General features: G+C 53.1%; 1 protein-coding gene, 1 long non-coding RNA gene and 1 pseudogene across 7 annotated transcripts; 1 reads left to right on the plus strand and 2 right to left on the minus strand.

Moving 5' to 3' along the window:
• Positions 1–8139: 8139 nt before the first annotated feature.
• Positions 8140–9801, minus strand: LOC120710398 (annotated as a pseudogene).
• Positions 9802–12975: 3174 nt separating this feature from the next.
• LOC120705493 lies at positions 12976–15450 on the plus strand. Of its 3 annotated transcripts, none has more exons than XR_005687988.1 (4): positions 12976–13304; positions 13957–14158; positions 14383–14443; positions 14838–15450. It is a non-coding gene; the product is annotated as an uncharacterized LOC120705493 (long non-coding RNA). The 3 variants fall into 3 exon arrangements; XR_005687987.1 differs by having other exon boundaries at positions 13976–14158; XR_005687985.1 differs by lacking the exon at positions 12976–13304 and having other exon boundaries at positions 13354–14158.
• LOC120705491 (aquaporin TIP4-4) lies at positions 14886–17837 on the minus strand. Of its 4 annotated transcripts, none has more exons than XM_039989836.1 (3): positions 17524–17837; positions 16774–17457; positions 14886–15586 (listed from the first exon to the last, which is right to left on the minus strand). In XM_039989836.1, the coding sequence occupies exons 1-2, from the start codon at positions 17648–17650 to the stop codon at positions 16814–16816; spliced, it is 771 nt and encodes a 256-aa protein (XP_039845770.1). In that variant the 5' UTR covers positions 17651–17837; the 3' UTR covers positions 14886–15586; positions 16774–16813. The 4 variants fall into 4 exon arrangements, with proteins under 4 accessions (XP_039845770.1, XP_039845769.1, XP_039845772.1 ...); XM_039989835.1 differs by lacking the exon at positions 14886–15586 and adding an exon at positions 16508–16699 and having other exon boundaries at positions 17524–17826; XM_039989838.1 differs by lacking the exon at positions 14886–15586 and adding an exon at positions 16508–16699 and having other exon boundaries at positions 16774–17439; positions 17524–17809.
• Between the last annotated feature and the right edge of the window lie 4831 nt (positions 17838–22668).

The following is a 22668-nucleotide window of genomic DNA, read 5'->3' on the forward strand; positions in this document are numbered from 1 at the left end:
GCGCCGCCGCCGTCTGCGACCACATCCGCGCCACCAAGGCCGCCACGCTCCCCGCCAAGGGGGGCGGCCTCTCGCTCCTGTCCTCCGCCCTGGGCGGCAGGAGGCGCCGCCCGCACCATGGCCAGCACCGCGACACCGTCTCCTGCCTCGTCCTCCACGCCGTCGCCGGCCTCCTCTACACCGCCTCCCACGACCACACCGTCAGGGCCTGGAAGCTCGCCGACGGCACCTGCGTCGACTCCTTCGTCGCGCACGACGGGCCCGTCCACGCCATGGTCGTCAACGAGGCCGACGGCTGCATCTTCACCGCCTCCGCCGACGGCACCGTCAAGATGTGGCGCCGCGTCTACGGCGGCACCGCGCACGCGCTCATCGTCGTGCTCCGCCGCACCGACTCGGAGCTGTCCCCGGTGAACGCGCTGGCGCTCTGCCACGCCGCCGCCACGCGCAGCAGCAGGTGCTGCTTCCTCTACGCCGGCTCCTCCGACGGCTACGTCAACGTGTGGGAGAAGGAGGCCACGGCGGGGCGGCCGGCGCACGCGGGGTACCTCAAGGGCCACCGCCTGGCGGTCCTGTGCCTGGCGTCCAGCTGCGGCGGCCGGGTGGTGGTGAGCGGGTCGGAGGACGCGACCATGCGCGTGTGGAGGCGGGAGGGCAGCAAGGTGGGCGGCGCGGCGCACACGTGCCTGGCCGTGATCGAGGGCCACCGGGGCCCCGTGCGGTGCCTGGCCGTGGGCGGCGGCGAGGCCGGGGAGGTGGAGGGCAGCATGGTGGTGTACAGCGCGGGGCTGGACAGGAGCGTCAAGGTGTGGAGGATACGGGTGGTGGGGAAGGAGGAGGAGGAGGACGACGCCGGTGAGGAGGAGGACGCCGAGGCCGAGATGATAATGGCCGGCGGGAAGGCCGACGGCGGCGACGCCATCCCCGTGACGGTGATGAGGGGCGGCGAGGTGGATGAGGACAACGAGACAGAGCCGGATCAGTTGGTGGGGGCGACGCCGGTGCTGTCGCCGGTGTGGGTGGAGAAGCGGCGGCACACCAGCCGGGGTTGACTGATAGATGATGATGTGCAGTGGTTGCGCCGCCATGCATAGATAGCTAGGGCTACTGCATGCGTGCATGGTCTTTCGGGGATGATGTGATGGACATGCGCGGCACTGTTGTGGCCGGCGCAGGCAGAGAGAATTCGAACAACAACGTGGCAGCAGGCATTAATATTATTGTATTCGTTCGTTCCACGGATAGGGATGGATGCTAGCTAGATAGATCCATGTGTAAAATGCATGCAGCAGCAGGTAGCTAGTTAATTAGGATGAGCTGCTAATTATATTAGGCCCTGTCGTCGATCGTTTGAAGCATTGCATGCACCGATGATCCCAATCAATAATAATATGATTATCCCTCTTGAGACGAGACGGCTGATCGAGCATGCATGAAGGCCGGTGCATCGGCGCATTGCTGTCATTGCTTCCGGCCGCGGCGACAGCACCGCACACACGGTACTGTACGGTACGCGCACCACTGCACACAGACTGAATCTGATGCATGCCATTATAATTAATTTATGTACAGTATTGCCGAGAACTTGAATTGCCGCTCGCCGCCGGCCGGCCGGGGACCACCTCCGGCCACCTACCAATTAATCACCTGCATGGCAGCCAACACTTGGGATACATCGAGAGGAGCCGCCCCGGCCTGCAGCAGGACGATGCACAGCTTCAGCTTCAGTTTATTTACTGATCCCGATCGAGATCACCGTTATTCTGCACTGCTCCAAAAGCTGAGGACCGGAGCGAGATCAATGTGGATCCTCACCTATTGAGCTCGAGCGATGAGTCCCACGCTCGCACCTAGCGAGCGCCCCGGTGGCGACGCCGAGGCGGAACCGCCGGACCTCTCCGCCCCAGCCATCCCAAACCACCAAAACCCCACCACAGCCACCACCACCGCCCGCCGGTCCACCGGCCCTTCGCCAGCGCCGCAAGCTACGCCTCGTCTTGAGGCCCGGCGAGGTCGCGGCGCGCCGCGAAGTTTCGGAGGCTTCTCTGGCAGGCCGGGAGAACTTCTTCAAGAACAGCTCCTGCTTGACTTCCACACAACCGCAGTTCCAGGTTCCATCGCCACATCCTCTCACACCGCGTTCTTTTGGGTTACCCCCGCCTTGCAACACGCACGTTACAACCTTGCTTTTGTGCGCAATATGTTGAACTACACCATTACTGTCTCTCCGAGTCGCCTTGAGGTCACGCGTGTTGGTCCCTGGGTTTTCCAGGTTCGTGTAGCAAATCGTAACGTTGCTAATGCCATTGTTGTTAGAGGGCGTCTTTGCATGGGTTCGTCCGTCCTGCTGACGCATTCGTCCATGGCCACGGCGGTGGCTGTGGCGTCGCGTCCCACCGGAGCTTGCAACGACGCCGCGTCTGCGGCTGCAGTTACTGCGGTCTCAACCACCTCTGGCCTGCGTGCTGCTGCCGAGAAAGAACATTTAGTGCAGCGCTGGGCGAGCTGTGAGAGGAGAGTTCCGCTTGAATGCTCCTGGGATTGCCCCACTGCACAAGATCGTGCCCACCCCCTCCACTGCTGACACCTACGCTGGGAGCAGCGTGGGCGGCCAGCTGCCTCCCGCGGCGGGAGCTGCCGCCCTCAATGCTCCACACCAACCTGCCGTCCGAGCGCCTTATCTCAAAGCGCTCCTCACCCCGGCCAAACCTCGCCAAACCCCAACGCGCCGCCCCACTCCTGTTGTCCCTACCACTGGTTGCTTCCGCTGCCTCGCGAGCGACCACCTGGTGAGAGACTGTCGTGATCCTGTGCGTTGCCGCAACTACCGCGGTTGCGGCCACCGCTTCAGCTCGTGTCCCATGCCGGTCGCCCACGTGCTCACCCCCTTGCCTCGCCGCCACCCGACTGTCCCGGTCTCTGCCTCGCGTGGGACCGTGACGACCGAGCCGTTCTCCCCCCGCTACACCACGGCGCCGCCCCCGCCCACGCCTGCCTCTGACCTCCACCCCCCAGCGGCTTTCGACCCGATCAACCTCATCGCCTCCTCGAGCACGGAGGCTCCAAACCTCGAGCTGAACGCGGAGCGCGCAGCACCCTTGTCGGCCCTGGCTGCCGGCGCGACCTACCTGCGCAGGGAGCGCACGCTGGGGAGCCCCTCCTTCAGGGACATCCACGTCCCTGCACTGCTCTTTCACGTAGCCGCGTCGCTTGCCGCCGTGCGAATCACCGCAGCAGCGCCACCAACCACCTCTGCACTGCCACCACCCGCAGACGCCTCCCCCACCATCACCCCCCCCCCCCCGCTTGCACCAGTACCTTGTACTTTTCCCCACCCCTGAGCCTGCCTAGGATCTCCCACCCAACCCACCTCCTTCCCCGGTGACGGCCCGCGCCCCCGGTGTGCGCCTTGGCCGGCGCACGCGTGTCTCGGGCTGCAAGCCCAAGCGTACGAGCTCCCGCCTGGCAGCAAAAGCGGCTGCCTCCTATGTGAGTATCCCGGACATGGCCATGCAGCGCGCCGCCCTCAAGAACTCCCTACAGCCGTGCTCTGCTGCTCTCAAGGAGCACGTGGAGAAGAAGGGCATCCTCAACCGCAGTAAGATCCCCATCCCCGTAGCTGACCTGCGCAAATTGGTGAGCGTCGCGGGTCTGGGGTGTGCCGCGGCAAGCGCCATCGGCGCGGTGCCTCGCACTGCGAAATGAAGCACCGCCCTGACAAACTTGCCGGCGGCAGGGGTCCGACGCCCTCTGCCATGCAACGCCGATGCTCGAGTTGCGCCCCCTTGCGTCGTTCTGTGATCTGTGTTCGTCGTCCGTTTCTGTGGCTGTTCATGAACATCTCGCAGCCTCCGGCTGCTGTAACCGGGTGCTTAATAAGGTTTAACGATGAATGAACTTTTTAGGCGCTTGTCTGTGATGTCGTGGAACGTTCGTGGTCTCGGCGACTCGGAGAAATGTGATGTGGTTCGCGACGCTATTGCCTCTGCAACCCCGTCTGTCTGTTGCCTCCAGGAAACAAAACTGCACGACGTCCCTGCACCCAAAGCACGCACCTTCCTCCCCCCCACGCTTGCCAACTCCTTTCACTTCCTCGGCACTGCAGGAACACGGGGTGGCATCCTGACAGCCTGGAACGCCAGCTCCCTCACTCTAGAGTCGTTCATCTCTAGACGACACACGCTCACCACCGTTCTTGTCTCGACAATAACGGACCTCCGTCTCACGATCACTAATGTGTACGCCCCCTTTGATCACCGGGACACGAATCTGTTCCTGGAGGGGCTGCATGAACTGGCACCCCACATTCACGGTCCCTGGCTGCTTGCCGGGGACTTCAACCTCATACGCGCCGCAGAGGAGAAGAACTCTGCCTCCGCCAACAACACTCACATCACCGCTTTCAACCAAACCATTGAGGACCTAGGCATCCTGGAGCTCCCCCTCCTGGATTGCCTCTTCACTTGGTCAAACCTGTGTGCCACTCCAACATTGGCGCGCCTAGACCGCATGTTTGTCAACTCTGCACAGTGCACCATGTTCCCACAAACTGCACTTTCTTCTCTGGTGCGGCCAACTTCTGACCATACACCCCTCATTGTTCACATGTCCACTGAAATCCCAAAAGCCTCAATCTTTCGCTTCGAGAACGCCTGGCTTCACAACCGCCAGTTTCTACCCTCTGTTCTCCCGGCCAGGCATGAAGCTCCTGTACTCAACGACGCTGCCGGATACCTCGCTGGTTGCCTCAAGTCCACGCGTGCTGCGGCAAAGGTTTGGGCTCGGCGTACCAGGGCGCCACCGGCCATTATCCCTAACTGCAAGTTTATAGTGCTCCTTTTTGACACCTTGGAGGAATCTCGTGTTCTTTCTTTGGTGGAACGACAGGTACGCTCCCTGTGCCAGGACCGCCTTCATCTGGCAATCAAGGAACGCGCGGTGGTGTGGCGCCAACGGGGGAAACGACAGGTTGTGTAAGAAGGCGACTCCAACACGGCCTTCTTCCACGCACACGCCACACAACGCCTGCGCCGCAATGCAATCCGCGGCATCGAAGTGGATGGTGTCATGGTCACCTCCCACACTCAGAAAATGCAAGCTTTGACAGCTTACTACAAGCACATGCTCGGCACAACCTCTGACCCGGTGTGGCACTTTGATGTTAGTGAGCTCTACCATGGTCGAGTGCGAGCCTCTGATGCACTAACCGCTGAATTCACAAAGGCAGAAGCGTAGTCAGCAGTACGGAGTATGAATGGAGGGAGTGCACCGGGACCTGATGTCTTCGGGCCAAGCTTTTATAGAGCAGCATGGAACACTGTCAAACCCCAGGTGATGCAATTCCTCTCAGCTTTCCATCGCGGTACAGCACAACTGGAGAGAATCAACCGGTCATATATGGTGCTCCTGCCGAAGAAACCAGGCGCCGTGACAGTCGATGCCTTCCGACCCATTTGTCTACAGAACTGTAGTGTCAAAATTGCAGCAAAGGCTCTCACTAGCAGGCTGCAGTCCGAGGTCTCGGACATGATCGACCTCGACCAAACTGGGTTTCTCAAGGGCCGTTCTATCTCCGAGAATTTTGTCTATGCCACGGAGCTTGTGCAAGTGTGCAACAAGAGGAAAGTTCCGATGATTGTTCTCAAATTGGACTTCGCCAAAGCATTTGACACCGTCAGCTGGGATGCGCTGATGGCCATACTGTCAGCACGGGGCTTCAGTCCACTTTGGTGCCACTGGGTGCTAGACCTGCTATCCTCGTCCAAGTCGGTTGTACTAGTTAATGGGTGTCCAGGCCCCTGGATAGAGTGCAAACGCGGCCTCCGTCAAGGGGATCCAATGTCGCCGTACTTGTTCCTGCTGGTTGCAGACGTGCTACAATCTCTGATCAAGTCTGATGGTGGTGTTCGCCATCCAATCCTTGAAGATGGCACCTGCGCCGTGCTTCAGTATGCCGATGACACGCTCGTGGTCTGTCGGGGGGAGATTGCAGATGTGACTCGCCTCCGAACTTTGCTTGATCAGTTTGCCGATGCGACTGGGCTGAAGATCAACTACTCCAAGAGCACCGCTGTGCCTATGCACGTGCCTCCTGCGGTTCTGCCGGAATGCATCGCCATACTTGGTTGCCGTCAGGAAGGCTTCCCGCAGACATATCTCGGGCTGCCGCTCTCTAACACCAAGCTGAAGCTGACGGCGTTCTCCCCTTTTGTTGCAAAAGCCGACCGATATCTGGTGGGCTGGCAAGCAAGTCTGCTCAATCCAATGGGGCGCACTGTGTTGATCAACTCGGTCCTGGATTCCCAACTAGTCTATCTGATGTGTTCGCTGCCAGTCCCGGCTGGGGCGCTTGCGCAGGTGGATCAACGGCGACGTGCCTTCCTATGGACAGGAGAAGAAACTGCAACCGGGGCGAGCTGCCTGGTTGCATGGAGTCAAGTCTGCACTGACAAATGCAATGGGGGTCTTGGTGTGCGCGATCTGCCTCTTCAGAACACCTGCCTGTTGCTCAAGCTGCTGCACCGCCTACACCAAAACACCAACTCCTCGTGGGCTGCCTGGGTGTGCCGCCACTCCAGTTTAGCTGACATGCATGGGGAGATCACCGGGCAACACTGGACGGCGCTCCGGGAGCTCTTGCCTGTGTACCGGGCCATCACAACTGTGCACCTTGGCGATGGGCGCACCACCTCCTTCTGGTTCGACGTGTGGCACGGTGAGGACCCTCTTGCTGATCGTTTCCCGGCGTTACTCAGTCATTGCAAGAGAGACAATCAGACAGTTGCAGAGGTCGCCATGACCGGGCTACATCACGTGCTTGAGACCAGGCTCTCCAACGTCGCGCAGGATGAACTGGAGCAAATCGCGGACATCATTGCTGCTGTGGCACCCACTGACACGCCCGACGTCCGCTTGAGCCCTTTCGCGGATTCCAGAGGGAAACTGCACACATCGGTGCTCTACAAGATGCTGCGGTCAACCCAGAACACCAAGAACCCACTTGCCACCTTCATTTGGCGCAACCGGGCGCCTCCTAGGGTGCAGTTCTTTGCTTGGCTCCTTGTTCAGGAGTGGGTTCAGAGCCGGGAACATCTGAAGCGTAGGCATGTCTTGACCGATGCTGTGTGTGAGGTCTGCAACAGCGGCGAGGAGACAGCTGCACACATCATGTTCCACTGCCCCTTTGCAACCTCCTTCTGGGACACAATCCAAGTTAAGCTCCCTGACAACATGGCGCCAAGCTTGCTCCCACAGCTGCAGCCGCCGGCGCTCCTGCCCTGCAAGCACTTCGACACCTTCCTCCTGCTATGCTGCTGGCAATTGTGGAAGCGAAGAAACAATGTCATCTTCCGCCAACAACAAGACTCCCTTGGTACAATTCTGCGGGCTGCAAAGGAAGAGGCAAGACTTTGGAGCTATCGACTGCCGCAGAGTGATCTCTCTGTTGGCGCATCATGGTGCACTTTATTTGATTCCGTAATGTAAACACCAAACAAACAATGTTGTAACCCCTTTTTGAACTATCTGCTGGGCCAATTCAGGGCCAATGAATGAATGAAATTCAGGTGGGGGACCCTCTCCCCTCCCGGTGACCAAAAAAAAATTGAGCTCGAGCACACTGCAGGCTGTCAATGTGACAGATCTAAGGGCCACAATTGCCAGCAGCAGAGGAGGACCATTGTGGGCAGTGATCGGGTAGGAGCATCACCCTGAGCTTCTAGTTTCCAAAGTTGAGTAAATGGGGGAATGGCAGATGGATCCCAGCCGATGTATCTCCAGAAATTTTGGGAGAAAGAGCAACCGGAAATCAGCAGATTCAGGCGAGCAGTTGCAGACCTCGCAGGTGTCTGTATCCTGGACCTTCTTCCTCTTCAGGTTCACCCGCGAGATGGTACATCTTTTTAGTACAACCTACTGCCATGCCATCGTCATACTGAGAAGCCTGACGAACAAACTAGCTAAAGCTAACATATACGTGCAGTGACCGATGCATAGTTTAGAACAAACTAGCTAGTTAATCAAAAAAAATTGAACAAATTAGTTTCTACTAGCATCATTTTTTATTATTGTACATATATATATACTCTACATGCATACATAAAGAAAGAGAAGAACATTGAACAACCAAAAAACCCCAATCAACCATTTGCACAATACAAATACATGCATCCACACAAAATGAAATTTGCGATAATAATTTTCATGACAACAAATTAAAGCCGCCGTGCGCTTCTGAAACAAAAGAAAGCTAGCATGAAGAGAATGATCGAGAAGGAGAAAAGAATCAAAGAAACGCATGCTCGTGAATATATTGAAGGCCGTCCAAATCAAAACCCACACAGCATACACGCAGAGACGACGACGACAGAGCCAGCAGATGACAGATAAATCCCCTCCGATGGATCCAGTGCAGTAGTACGTGAATATATAGCTACTCCTCCTGCGGCAGCAGCTGGTGCGTGCGGGCCTCCGGCGCCATGAAGAAGCACTCGTACACCAGCACGGCGAGGGGCCCGCCGGCCAGCGGCCCCACCCAGTACACCCAGTGGTGCGTCCACACGCCCGTGGCCACCGCCGGCCCGAACGACCGCGCCGGGTTCATGGACGCGCCGGACAGCACGGCGCCGGCGATGGAGTTGGCGCCGACCAGGAGCCCCGTCAGCAGCGGGCCGGCGCCGGGGAGCAGCTGCTTCCGCGGGTCGGCCAGGATGGTGGCGTAGATCACCAGCAGCAGGCTGAAGGTGAAGACGGCCTCCGCCACCGCGCCCTGGACGGGGCCCACGCCCGCCGCCAGCGCGTGCACCGGGGTGGCCAGCCCTCCGGTGAGCCACCGGAGCAGGATGCAGGCCGCCGAGGAGCCCAGCATCTGGGCGGCGATGTACAGGGCCGACCGGAACAGGGTGATGTGCCCGCCGACGGCCAGCGACAGCGTCACGGCCGGGTTCACGTGGCCGCCGGAGATGTGGAACCCGGCCGTCGCGATCACGCACCGCACACCACCAGCGCCTGGCCCAGCGCCACCGCCGTCAGGTCGCCGGTCTTCGCCCCTGCATGCATGCAGTGCAGTGCATGTACGGATCGGGTATACTTACGTACTAGCGCGCTATACTCGATCTAGATTTAATTTCCCAGCAATGCAATGAATGGCCGTACTACTCATAGTAAAATTTATGAATTTAGAAAAATCAAAATGACTAATAATTGGGAACGAATGAAGTAGTTTTAAGTACTCTATTCAAATTAAGTTGTTAGCTAGCTAGCGCGTCGCGTGTATACCGGCAGTCATGGCGGCCCCGACGCCGATGAAGACGAAGAGGAAGGTGAGGACGAGCTCGCCGAGGACGCCGCGGAAGAAGTCCGGTTCCAACGCCTCGCCGCGGTGGCCCAGTGCAGGCTTCGCCATGGATGTGTATATCGATCACCGCCACACTGCACGCACTGATGATGGAACTGACAAATAGGCGGCCGGGTTATATTGTGAAAGAAAAGCCTTAGCTGCCGCTACTGCTAGCGTGTGTGTATATATAGGCACGCAAGAGAGGAATGAAGAGGATTTTTTTCTTCTTTTTTTGCATTGTTATAAGTAGTATCTCAACATCATCATCATAAGCTAAGTCAAAAAATAAATCTTAATTTTGGGCCGTACGTGCAAGGGCGTGCCAGTGCAATGCAAGCAACCTGGCAAATCATATACATATCGATCATGAAGTGGAAAATTGTATCACTAGCTTAATTTGCTAGCTAGCTAATTGTTGAGAGATCAGAGGAAACTTGCATTGCATTGTGCATGTACGGGCAACGGCGGCAACATGTGGTGCAACAGTCGCGTGCTAGTACTTACTGGTTTCACTTTACTTTTGCATGTATCGATCAGTTCTTGACGGTTGATGATAGGTAGATCCACTTTGCATGCATGCATTGCTTGCTGCTTGGAGCCGATCGATCATGCATGCATGCATTATTCATACTTGTGTATGCATGTTCAACTCAGATCATTGATTCACCTTTTTAATTTGTTAGTTGCCTACTACAGGAAACTATCACAGGGATCGCGATCGGAACAGGAGTAGCAAAAGGCACTTTCGGAGCTCACTACTCCATGCTGGCCTCCACACTATACATACCCAACCCAGGCAGAGATAGATATTATTGGCAGGGCTAGCTGCTTGGCTGTATGTCTGCTGATAGATGGACCGAGTCAGATCATCAGTTATGCTGTCAAATTAAGTGTCAAGCAAGTTGATCCGATAACCATGGGCAACTAACCAACCGTACGCCGCCGCAGGTAAGTTTTGTTTGGCATGCTTGGTCGCCGTTTGCTTTATTATTAGCTGGTGTCACGTCCGTCCGTGCGTGCAAACATGATGTCCTCCGGGTTAATTTAACTTTAATTTGACAGAAATTAAAATCTCGCACGGTACGGCCTTCAATTTTCTTCAGTCAAACCTCACTCTGAATCTGCTCATCGATGAATGTACCTCATAAGATATATATGGAACCCGATGGCTCAACCTCTAGCTTTTGATTTTTTTTCTCTTTCTTTCTTAAAAGCAACTGCATCCAAACTAAAAGTGAACAGACGCTCACAAATGTAGCTTGTTGTTAAACTGAAGATATCACCAACCAGTAGCAGCCCACATGCATTTTGATGGACTTCAATCAAAATGTTCAGAAAAAAAAAACAGACCCAATGAAGCGAGGGGACGCGAGAGGAGGCTACGCCAACAACGAGGGACCTGCAAGCTGGCGTGGATATATAGTGTGTATTCATGCAAATATTTTCAAAAGTTGTTTAGATAAATCCATCAGAGATTTAAGCTGTGTTTGGTCTTACAGTTACATTCTTACCCTAGTTTCTTGTCCATGCTATTTTTCATATATATTTTGTTCTCGATGGAGCATCTCCAACAGATTACCCATCCCTCTCCCTAATATCAAAAAAATTGATGTTTTGGTGATGGAGGTGCTCCAGCATATTACCAATCCAATCCCCATTACCTATAATTTTTTAATAATCACCAAAACACACCTCACTCTCACCTAAATGAAGGGGATTTCCCCTCTACCCTATTATTGGTGATTGAATTTTGGTAGTCTACTGTAAGAACCATTACCTAAAATACAAAAATAGTTATTGGTAATGGGGAGAGAGAGAGAGAGTATGTTTTGGGTACGGGGTATGAGTAATCCGTTGGAGATACTATAAATGCTCATATTTTTGCAACCGTGCACAATTTTCTTCACTCTGTTCGGCTGGCTGTGATTGGTGGCTGGTGATGATTTGTTGTGAGCGAAAAGTACTACTGGCTGGCTGGTAGCTGGTGCTGGTTTAGTGTGAGAGAAAAATATTGTTGACTGGTTGAAGTGAACAGAGTGAAGTGTGTTGCAAAACTTTATTTATGAAGAATTGCAAATACCTTTTGTTCTGCCATATTGGGTAATACTCTAAATGCAAAGCTTTTGCATGATAGTGTGGAGCATTGCAGCTCTGCACCCTATAGATGCCATGAATCTCGCTCGTGTGGCGGGGACGGCGGAGCTCACGCTCTCGATTGAGGCGGTGGAGCTCACGCTCGCGGTTGAGGCGGCCTCATGCGTGCAGAGCCAGATCTCGCCCGCGGTGGATGCGGCAGAGCTCGCCCGCGCGGAGCCGGATCTTGCCCGTGACGGAGGCGGAGCTCACCCTCACGGAGTCACCGCGCGCTCGCTACGGTGGTGGCAGCAGGGAAGACACGCCACCACAGGAGCAAAGATCGGAATCGGCGCAGGCCGAGATGGGAGGAGCTCGAACTGCTGTGGGAGCGGGCGGCAGCGGAGGACAGCAGGAGGAGTACCAACGGGGAGGGGCGATGGAGGCAGTTGGAGAGGGAGAAGGGGGGCGGTGGGGAGGGAGAGAGAAGAGGGCGGCGGCAGGGAGCAACAGAGAGGAGAGGAAGGGAGAGGATGCCGGGAAGGCAAGGAGGGAGAGGAGGTTAGGGTTCGGGGCGTTGTGAGAGGGTTATTGCAAAAGCGCCTTGCGGGGGTGTTTCATAAACCGATAGGATTATCAATTTTTTTCTTGTTCATGTCAAAATAAATATTTGGTGGAGGGTATAGGAGGAAAATATTTTAACGTGGGTAGGAACAAGATATGCTTAGTTGCGATTTTTAAAAACTAGGAGGGCTTTCCTGCAAAATATCCAAATCAACGGCCGCTATTTCTTTACGAACCATAAGGTCACCAGTCATCCTGGGGTTCCCTTTCTTTTTCTTTTTTCTTTTCTACGCAAGCCCTTGGCCGCCACCGCAGCCGCCGCTGTGGCCATCACGATCAACTGCTAGTAAGGCACTCCGATTGTCAGTCGCCGCCGCACCATATTCCATCCTATAAGGCACCAAAGAAACAACGCTCCGTCCACCAGCAATTTTATCCCCCGCTGTGATGCCCACTCGGCTGTGTACCCAACAAATCCTACCCAGAAAAGCACAACCATCAAAAGCTACGGCTGTGATCCATGCCTTGGGGCTTCAACGCACAATCTACGGCCAATGTTATTTGGATCCGCCGCTTCAACGCGGATCGCCCCGCCACCCCCCACCCACCCACCACACCCCACGCCCGCGCACGCACACACCGACCAGGGTTCGAACCCCAGCTTCCTATTGATTTTTCCTTCCCGGTTCTAAAAACCACGCACGTCTCCCTCCCCCGAATCCCCAGCATCGCCCTCGCCTCCCGCCGTACCCGCCCTTCGCCGGCGCCACGAGTGGCGCGCGCCTCGCCACCCGCGAACCCGACCTGCGCCGCCACCGCCGGGATGCGCGCCGGCAGCGGCTCCGGTTGCCGACGCCGGGACGCGCGGCACCTGCGGGCTCGGCCGCGGCGGCGGCGCAGGACTCGGCCGCCGCCTCCGGGACGCGGCCGCCGATGCGCGGATCTGCCTCGGGGGCGGGCCCGGCAGCCTCCAGCACCTCGCCTCCCGCCGAACCCGCCTTGCGCCTCCCGCCGAACCCGCCTTGCGCCTCCCGCCGAACCCACCCTGCGCCGGCGGCCCGAGTGCCGCGCGCCTCGCCTCCAGCGGCCTCCGGGACGCGCCCCGCCTGCGGCCTCGGGTTGCCGGGGGGTTGGTGCTGGCTCGGCTCGGGTGTCAGCCGCCGGCCACCGACTTCCGGCCTCCAGCCCCAGGTTGCCGGCCGAGGCCTCTGGCCTCGGTTCGGTGCCTTGGTTTGGGCGCGGCGGAGAAAGCAGCCCCGACGCGGTTGCACGGCCCGGCTCGGCACGAGGCGGGGAGCCCGCGGCGGCGGAGCGACGCGGCGCAATGCAGGTGACTGGGCTCCAACGCCTGCTGCTTCCTTCTTTCCCGTCTGCGTCGGCTGCCTCCTTCTTTCCCGTCTGCGTCGGCTGCCTCCAACGCCGCAGCTTTGCTGCCGCCTCCTCTCCCATCTGACGGGAGCATGCTGACAAATGGCCTCTCCCTCAAGGAGTCCGCGCGTGTGCTGCTCGCGCTGACCGCGCTCTACGGCGCCCTCTCCCTCCGCGCGTATTGCATCCATTGCCTGCATGGCATTAGAAATCGGATTGACTTGTTTGGGCTCTCTGGGGCTGCTCTGCTCAACTTGTGTTCGATGAAATGCTCCTTAGGGGATAAGAAGTTAAGAACCCTGGTTTCGTGCAATCATGTGAAATCAAATCTTCTTGATCTAGGTCACCAACCAATGTGGTTAACATTTTACCTTAATTACAATAGTGTGCTTATTGGTTTATGCACTAACCGTTGTTTGCTTCTTATCCCTTGTATCACTTGTATCCCTTAATTACAATAGTGTGGTTAACATTTTACCTGAATTACAATAGTGAGCAATTTTACTTTATATGCTCAGATTTTGGTTGCAACTTATCCCTTGTATCACTTGTATACATGCTGAAGCATTACAAGAAGGTTTGTTAGCTGATGATGGATCAATTGCACTTTTCAGACTTCTCTCTTTTGAACAGGCTATGTCAAGCATTACTGAAGGCTATTCGATGCTGGGGGTCTTGGTGCAAACATCAAGTGGCAGTAAACACTGTGGCAGCAATGATGGATCAATTGCAAGTCTGCATCTTTGCATCAATTGCAAAATGACAATCTAAACTTCAAATAGCCCCTGCTGCAGTGCAGAAAAGCTCTTCCTGTTTGTATGTTTTCTGAGTCAAATACAACACATTGTTTACTTCTCTCTATTATGCATCTCACCATGTTATCTAGATTGATTTGCGCCGTTTTGTAAAACAAACAAACACTGTTTCATGCCAACATTTCTTGCTGCTATATGTATTATAGAGCTGGTTTGTTAGCTGACGACTTTAGCCATTTTAGAGCTGGTTTTCCTGTTGTTTGATTGGATTGTAAACATCTTCAGGGCATGTCGAATCTGTGCCATTCATCAAAGATTTCATATCAGATGTCCTACATACTGTCAGGTGAGAAGCTTCATACATTATGATGCATACATTATTATGTTGAAATCATTTAATAGGAAAGAGTGGATTAGGAGCACCAAGCCTTATCCAATTTCTTTAAGTTTGAAAAAACTTAAAGACATATTAGATGTAAATAAGCCGATGGATCCTGTTGTTCGCCTGCTTCCTTTTTAGATATAAGAGAGAATGGTGGAAATGGTATCCATATAGATATAAGAGATACAAGCAATTCATTATATATCATTCAGAAAATTCATCCCTTGTTTTGCCTCGGAGACCTGTTAGAAGGGAGGTGATTATAAATAAATATTTAAATATATGCCTCTGATCTGATGAAATAACTAAGACATGGCCTAATCATTGATGCTCATATAACTCCAACGTTCTTTTGCAGGTCATGAATTTCTTGTAACAGCTGAACATGTTTGGGATCTTTAAAATGTGTAAGCAGATCATTGACATCTGCTTTAGTTTGCTCATTGTTGCAATTCAGTTTTGGTTGATGTCACTATGCTTATTTCTGTTCTTACAAGTTGGCCGTAGCGTTAGCACGGGCCACTTACTAGTCCTCTTGTAGTTGTAGGTGCGTACCTGCGATTTCTTCTTCTCTGTACGTTGCCCCCGATACGGGGAATTACAAAAGACATTCCTGGGATGCGCCGAGATGATATTAGTGCCAACGGCGGCGAAGAAAAAGGGACGACGACGCGGTGCCGCCAAGCAGATGCAAGGAGGCGGCAAGCGCTTATGCTCCTCAGGCGGACGCAAGCTCGGCTGATGCGGCAACTTTAGCTTGCGGATGGTGTAGCCCCACGGCCAGTCATCAAAGATGAGGTAAAGGTGCTGCTGCCCCGTCGGAAGAGGGGCATCATGACTTCCCTCCGGCATACATGCTCAAATTAATAAAATCTACAAGAGCACTGAGATGGAGATGTTGTTGTTCTACACTTGATGGACTTCCATGCATACATGCTCAAATTAATAAAATCTCTTTGAATGCTTGACGATTTCAGTTGCTCTCAGCTAGCTAGCGTGGAGTATGAATTGTTATTTAACCTGCAGGTCCCCTTTTGTCTTGTCGCATGCCACCAATTCTTCAGTGGCGTGGTTAATGACAGATTGCATCATGCGCCCACTGCTGACCTGAGAATTAGTCAATCAATTAATTGAGAATTGCTCGTTTAAACAGGTTTGCACATTTTCTTAAATTATCTGTCTATTTTGTGCCATTTAAAATGATTAAATTTTAAGACAATGTAAAATACCCCCTCCTTTGAGGAAAAAAGTTACATATCCAGCTTCAAATTGGACTCCATTTTATTTTTATTGGGGGGGGGGGGGGGGGCACCCACCCAGCACTAGACCTGGGCATGGGCCGCCCGACCCGAAGAACCCGGACCGACCCACCCGAAAAAAACCCGACCCGGCCCGAGGAACACGGCGGGCGGGTCCGGGCCATGATTTCAGCCCGGTGAAAAATTCGGGTCGGGTGCGGGCTGAAAATTAAACCCGCGGGCCGGCCCGACGGCCCGGTCAAAAAACAATGCAACAGCTTTTTGAAGGATACCGTGGTAGTTGTGTTACTTCTGTTGATCAAGATACTCCAAATAAAACCAGTGGTGGCAGTGGAGATGCTGATATGTTCAGTGATTATGGTACATTTTTGAGTTCTCGCCAGACTCATGAAGAGAAATCACAATTAGATCTTTATTTGGCTGAGCCAACCAGAGACATAAATGAGAAATTAGATGTGTTGGACTATTGGAGCAAGGCATCAGCACGCTATCCAGAGGTTGCCGCAATGGCTCGTGATATTCTAGCTATCCCAGTGTCTTCGGTTGCTTCGGAGTCTGCATTTAGCACAAGTTTTTCTACCGGGTCAGCGGGTCGGCCCGCGGGCCGTCGGGTCAGGCTGCGGGCGGGCTCGGGCCAACATTTTAGGGTTTTCGCCGGGCCACGGGCGGGCTCGGGCCATGAGTTTATCTACCGGGTTTTTTTCGGCCCGACCCGAACCCGACCCGACCCGAGAAATGCCCAGGTATACCCAGCACAGACAGAATTACATGATGCCTGAATCCTGATTTGATGCTAGTATTTTCTTTAGATTTCACGATACAACTCAGATACTTACAACACATGCACATTCATCCCTACAAAGGCAAACATACCCCTAAGAGCATTTTTGGAAACCGGGCCAACAAATACTCGAAATTGGCAAAGTCATCTTAAATGTTTCACTGTCGACAAAAACGCTGCCTGAAAGCATAATATTATTAAATTCTAAAAAAGTCACTTCCACAACAGAATCGAATCGAGGATCAAGATGCTACCGGAGAGTTCGTGCCCTTTCGCTGGCTGATGTGATGCCAGCTAGAAGTCGTTGTCGTCCCTTGGAAGCGGCTCGTGGCCTCCCTGGGCCATGAACAGGCCGTCGTAGACCAGCCCGGCGAGCGGCCCGCCAATCAGCGGCCCGACCCAGTAGACCCAGTGGTCGGCCCAGACCCCGGCCGCGAGCGCCGGCCCGAAGGAGCGCGCGGGGTTCATGGAGGCGCCGGAGAAGGGCCCGCCGGCTAGCACGTTGGCGCCGACGACCAGTCCCACCAGCAGCGGGCCCATGCCTCCGACGGCGCGGCGCGGATCGACGACGGTGGCGTACACGGCGAAGAGCAGGGAGAAGGTGAGCACCACCTCCATGAGCACGCCCTGGAGCGCGCCGACGCCCGCCGCCAGCGCGTGCACGGGCGTGGGCGCGCCGCCGGTGAGGAAGGCGAGGAGGAGGCAGGCGAGGGCGGAGCCCATGAGCTGGGCGGCGATGTAGAGCGCGGAGCGGAAGAGCGTGACGCGGCCCGTGACGGCGAGGCCCAGCGTGACGGCCGGGTTGATGTGGCCGCCGGAGACGTGGAGCCCCGCGGACACCATGACGGCCACGACCAGCGTGTGGGCAAGCGCCACCGCCGTCAGGCCCACGACGGAGTCAGCGCCGCCGGCCAGCTTCCCTGCACGCACACGCATGGCTGGCTTATTCAGTATTAATTCCATGCATGGCGAAGCAATTAATGAATGTATAGTTAGTTGGTTACCGGTCGCCATGGCTGATCCTACGCCGGCGAAGACGAAGAGGAAGGTGAGGATGAGCTCGGCGAGCACCGCACGGACGCAGCCGGCATCAGCGGCCTCGCGGTGGTGGCCGAGAGCAAGCTTTGCCATGGCTGGTACGGTGATGTGCGTGAGCGTGTCGTGTGTGGGAGGAGCTCACGGCTGACGCCGATATATAGCCAGATAGATAGGTGGGAGACAGGTAGATAGATAAGCTAGTAGTAAGTAAGTATGTATATGAGGCAGCATAGCAAGCGTGCCCTGCTGCTTGTTTAATTTGGAGTAGAGCGAGTGATTCTGTGTTTCGATTATATTGATGATCAACCAAGCTTTGGTAGCAGTAGAGTGATTGGTTGTTACGATAGATGATTGAGCGCTGCAACTGCAATTACTCCCTCCGTTTTCGTTTGTAAGGTGTGTTAGGCGCGCTTAGTTCTCAAATTATTTTGGGAAAGTTACTGTAGCACTTTTTCAATCGAAGATTAGGAGGACTAAACGTGATTTAATTATAAAACTAATTACATGGATGGACGGAAAATCGCGAGACGAATCTATTAAGCCTAATTAAGCCGTCATTAGAGGTTGGTTACTGTAGCACAATATTATCTAATCATTGCATAATTAGGTTCATTAGATTCGTCTCACGATTTTGCTTGGGGTTGCGGAATGGATTTTGCGAATTATCCACATTTAATACTCCAAATTAGTGGTCAAATGTTATAAAATACTGTAGGGAGTGAAAAATTTTTGAGAACTAAACGGGCTCTAAGAAGTATTGCAGATATCAAGGTGTAGAATTAATGCAGCGTAAGTTAATGCCGTGGAGAATAAGGCTTTCTCCAACCATTCCCCCCATCCAACTCCCCCCAAACGTACTATTTACTATATTTTACTACCTCCCTCCAAAAGATTCCTCCCCCTATAACTCCTTCTCTCCAACCATTCCCTCCATATCTATTCCCCCTATATACTATCACTCATTAACTAACTATTTAATTAACGTTTTTGAATTTTAAAAAAATCATACAGTATTTGTACTGCCATAATACACATTATCATTGTGTTACGGGGCTCAAACGGGATTAATATCGCGAAGAAACGGTGTGATTAGAAATATAGGGGGAGTTGAAACTCCCCCCATACGTGGGGGGAGATTCATCTCTCCCCCTGCGTAGGGGGAGCTGTGGGGGGAGCCGTTGGAGCGCTCGCTCCCCCCAAAGCCCCCCCTAAGTAGGGTGGGGGGCGGCTTACGGTGAGCCGTTGGAGCTCGCCTAATGCTGAGATTTGGATGGCGCATGGCCGCATGCAACGTTTCGATACAAAAGCTTGCATGGCCGCATGCGTCTGTATTCAACGGCACCTCAAATCTTCCCTTGCTTTGAGGTATGGCTGGGCAAAATACCCGAAACCCGAACCCCGAACCCGAAAAACCCAAACCCGAACTCGAAAAACCCGAGCCCGAAAAACCCGAACACTAATTCGGGTTTCAACTCACGGTACCCGAAATTATTATGGGTAATTCGGGTTTCAACCCACGGTACCCGAACTACCCGAACAACAGCCCAACCCAAATATTTTCACTCATTTCAGCCCAGTACAACAAACCTTCCAAATTCCTTAACCCTAGCTGCCGACCCCCAAGGCCCACAACACCCCCCACCTCATCCCCCAGCCCAGCCGCCAGGGGCCAACACCCCCCACGCCCCACGCCAGCACGCCGCTCAGGCCTCAGGCGCTCACGGACGCCGCTCACCGCCCAACCATCTCTCCGTCTCTCTCTCTCCAATCCTCTCCATCTCTCCGCCAGATCAGGAGGCAAGGACCAAGAGCTCGGGTCTGCGCGACTGCCGGTCTCCCTGCTGCGGCGCATCCTCGCCCCCGCCGGTCTCCGCGTCGGAGCGTCGCTGGCCGAGCCACCGACGACCCCGCCCCCGCCGGTCTCCGCGTCGGCGCATCGCTGGCCGAGGCGCCGCCGACCCCTCCCCGGCCGGTCTCTGCGTCCCTAACCAAGCCGCCGCCGCGGGGCGCCCTGGCTGAGCCAGTCTCCTGCCGCGGGGCGCCGTCGTCGCCTCTCTGCTTTGTTGCATATGTGAAGTGTGAGAAAATCGGGTAATTCGGGTAAACCCGAACCCGAACCCGAATTTTCGGGTACCCGAATTTTCGGGTTTTTCTTTTCCCCAACTAATTTCGGGTATCATTTTTGGAAACCCGAAATACCCGACCCGAAATTTTCGGGTAACCCGAATGCCCAGCCATACTTTGAGGTGGCGCGCCCTACATATGCAGAAAAGCAGAAAATCGCCATGCGCCTAGAAACGAGAACGGAGGGAGTATGTATATGGTCTCGTCTGCTACTCTGCTTTGCGTTGACTGCAGCCCCTGAATGAGGCTGTGTTTAGATGTTTTGCAAAAAAAATTGCGATGAAATCTTATTAATTTGAAATACTAAATGAAATTTATTTACAAAATTTTTTTACAGATAGGTTGTAAATCACAAGACGAATCTAATAATGCTAATTAATATATGATTAATTCATAATTAGCGGATGGTTACTATAGTATCACTATTGCAAATCATAGATTAAGTAGGCTCATTAGATTCGTCTCGCGATTTACAGCTCATCCATGTAAAAAGTTTTGTAAATAGACTTCATTTAGTACTCCACACATGTGTCGAAACATTCGATGTGATATTTTTTTTGCGTTTACGGGTTTACGGGTTGTGACCAGGCCTGAATGCAGAAAAAAACAACGGGTGTGTTTAGATCCCAAACTCCTCCAAACTTTCCATCACATCGAAATCACATCGAAACATTAAATATAGCAAGTGACTTATGCATAGAGTACTAAATGTAGGTAAATAAAAAAAACTAATTGTATAGTTTTGATGTATGTTGAACGACGAATCTTTTGAGTCTAGTTAGGTCACAGTAGGATAATATTCACCACAAATAAATAAAAAATGATAGTGTTTTTTTTCCGCGCTTTTTCATGGGAACTAAACACAGCCACCGCAACGCAAGCATGATTGCCAGACAGATCAGAGGAGAGCACTACTACTCTACTAATAGTAGTAGCCCTCATCTCTTCTCCGCCTTCAGCGGCAGCATGATTAGCACGACAAGGCGGAATGCCAAGTCTGCTTTTCCCCTACCCTACTGGTGGTCTGCTCTGCTCGCTGAAACGACAACACCAGCGGTTCATGCATCCAACAATGCTTGCTCCTGTCAGAGTGACAGTGCCAGAGATCAAAACCAACAATAATGTTACTGGGCAACCCTTCTCTTTCTCTATCTTTGGGTGTTTTTAGATCCGCGAAAAGCTGATAGAAAAAATCACATCGGACACTGTATCATACTGTAGAATTTTTCATTTATTTGTGGTAAATATTGTCATATTATAGGCTAACTAGGCTCAAAAGATTCGTCTCGCAACGTACATCAAAACTATACAATTAATTTTTTTATTTACCTATATTTAGTACTCCATGCATGGATCATTTGCTATATTTAATGTTTCGATGTGATTTCGATGTGATGGAAAGTTTGGAAAGTTTGGAGGAGTTTGAGAGAAGTGAACACAACCTTTGCTTAAAACATAGTACACATGCAAGTATGCAACATATAAGGCCAGGCTTCATGTCATATACTCCCTCCATACCCAAAATAATTGATGTTTTTGACAAGGTTTGAGTCAAACCTTGAGAATATAAATCATGAATAACTCAAGTTGTTGAGTTTGAAAATATAAAAATTATATGAATATATTTGTCTTGAAAAATGCTTTTATGAAAGTATACATATATCACTTTTTGATAAATAATTTTAGAGAAATAAAAATTCAAAGTTGTGTTTTGGAGACCATGTCGCTGTCCTAAACGTCAATTATTTTGAGTATGGAGGGAGTATATCTTTGCGCAACATCTCGGATCGGATCTCTACTTTGAGATATTGCAGTCAAGCAGGTGCTAATTTGTTGTGAGAAAATATTACTACTGACTGGTGCTAGAGAAAAACACTGTTGGTATCTGCACTGAGAATTTCGGACAAATAAAGCTGCTGCCTTTCCTTGCTCGCTGCTCCAGTTGACGCGCCATAACACACAGTTTGGTATTTCTCTCTCGCATAAAACTATCACCAACCAGCCAACAATATTTTTCACTCAAAAAAAATCAGCACCAACCGACATCACCAGCCAGCCGAACACAGTAACTAGTTCCTCACTCCTCTGTCGTTCTCAACAACAGCAAGTGGTGTCACGTTCCCTCGCGACAGATGAACTAGTAGTGCCCTCAAACTCAAACCAAGAAGAATGCCCTTGCAAGGTACGAGCGAGTTGAGTAGACCAGGGAGACAAACTGAAACACATGACGAAAAGCGCAACCCCCTGTTGCAGACGAAATGCACACAGCAACCCTGCCTGTGTGGGTTCGTTGCACATGGGATGGGCCACATAAAAAACAATGCAACCAACACGGGTCTCGCTAATTTACGGTTGACCGTAGGTAGGGGCTTCCTACGGTCGATCTCCCTACGGTCCATCTCCCGACCGTTTTTTCCCTTTTTAGTAAGTTTTTGTTGTTTTGTAATAAAAAAGGTTTAGGAAAAAATTTAGAAAACATTTTCGGAGAGATAGAAAAAATTTCAAGGGGAATTTTAGAGAGAGAAAAAAATTTAGACAGATAAAAAAATTCAAGAAAAAAATTGAAAAAAAATTCACGAGAAAAATTTGTGCAAAAATCAATTGAAAAAAAATTACATAAAAAAAATTGAGGTAGAAAATTTTTTTATTCAGATTATAAAAAAAAACAACCCGACGGCGGTGGCGCCTCCGCGAATCCGCTTGGGGGCGCCGCTCCGCCGCAGATCCGGCAGCCCCGCCGCGCCTCCCGCCGCCGGTCCCGCCTCCCGCCGTCGGTCCCGCCGCGCCTCCGGCTGCCGGCCCCGCCCGGGGGCGCCGCTCCGCCGCAGATCCGACATCGCCGCACCGCCTCCCCACCGCCGCCGCGCCAGTTCGGCCGCCGCTAGATCCGGGAGGCAGGGAGAGGGGCTCCCCCGCTAGATCCAGGATGGAGAGGAAGATGAAGGAAAAGGGAGGAAGAAGATGGAAAGGGAAAAGGGGCGGCAGCG

Source organism: Panicum virgatum, chromosome 5K (genome assembly GCF_016808335.1).
Source record: "Panicum virgatum strain AP13 chromosome 5K, P.virgatum_v5, whole genome shotgun sequence".
NCBI classification, from domain to species: domain Eukaryota; kingdom Viridiplantae; phylum Streptophyta; class Magnoliopsida; order Poales; family Poaceae; genus Panicum; species Panicum virgatum.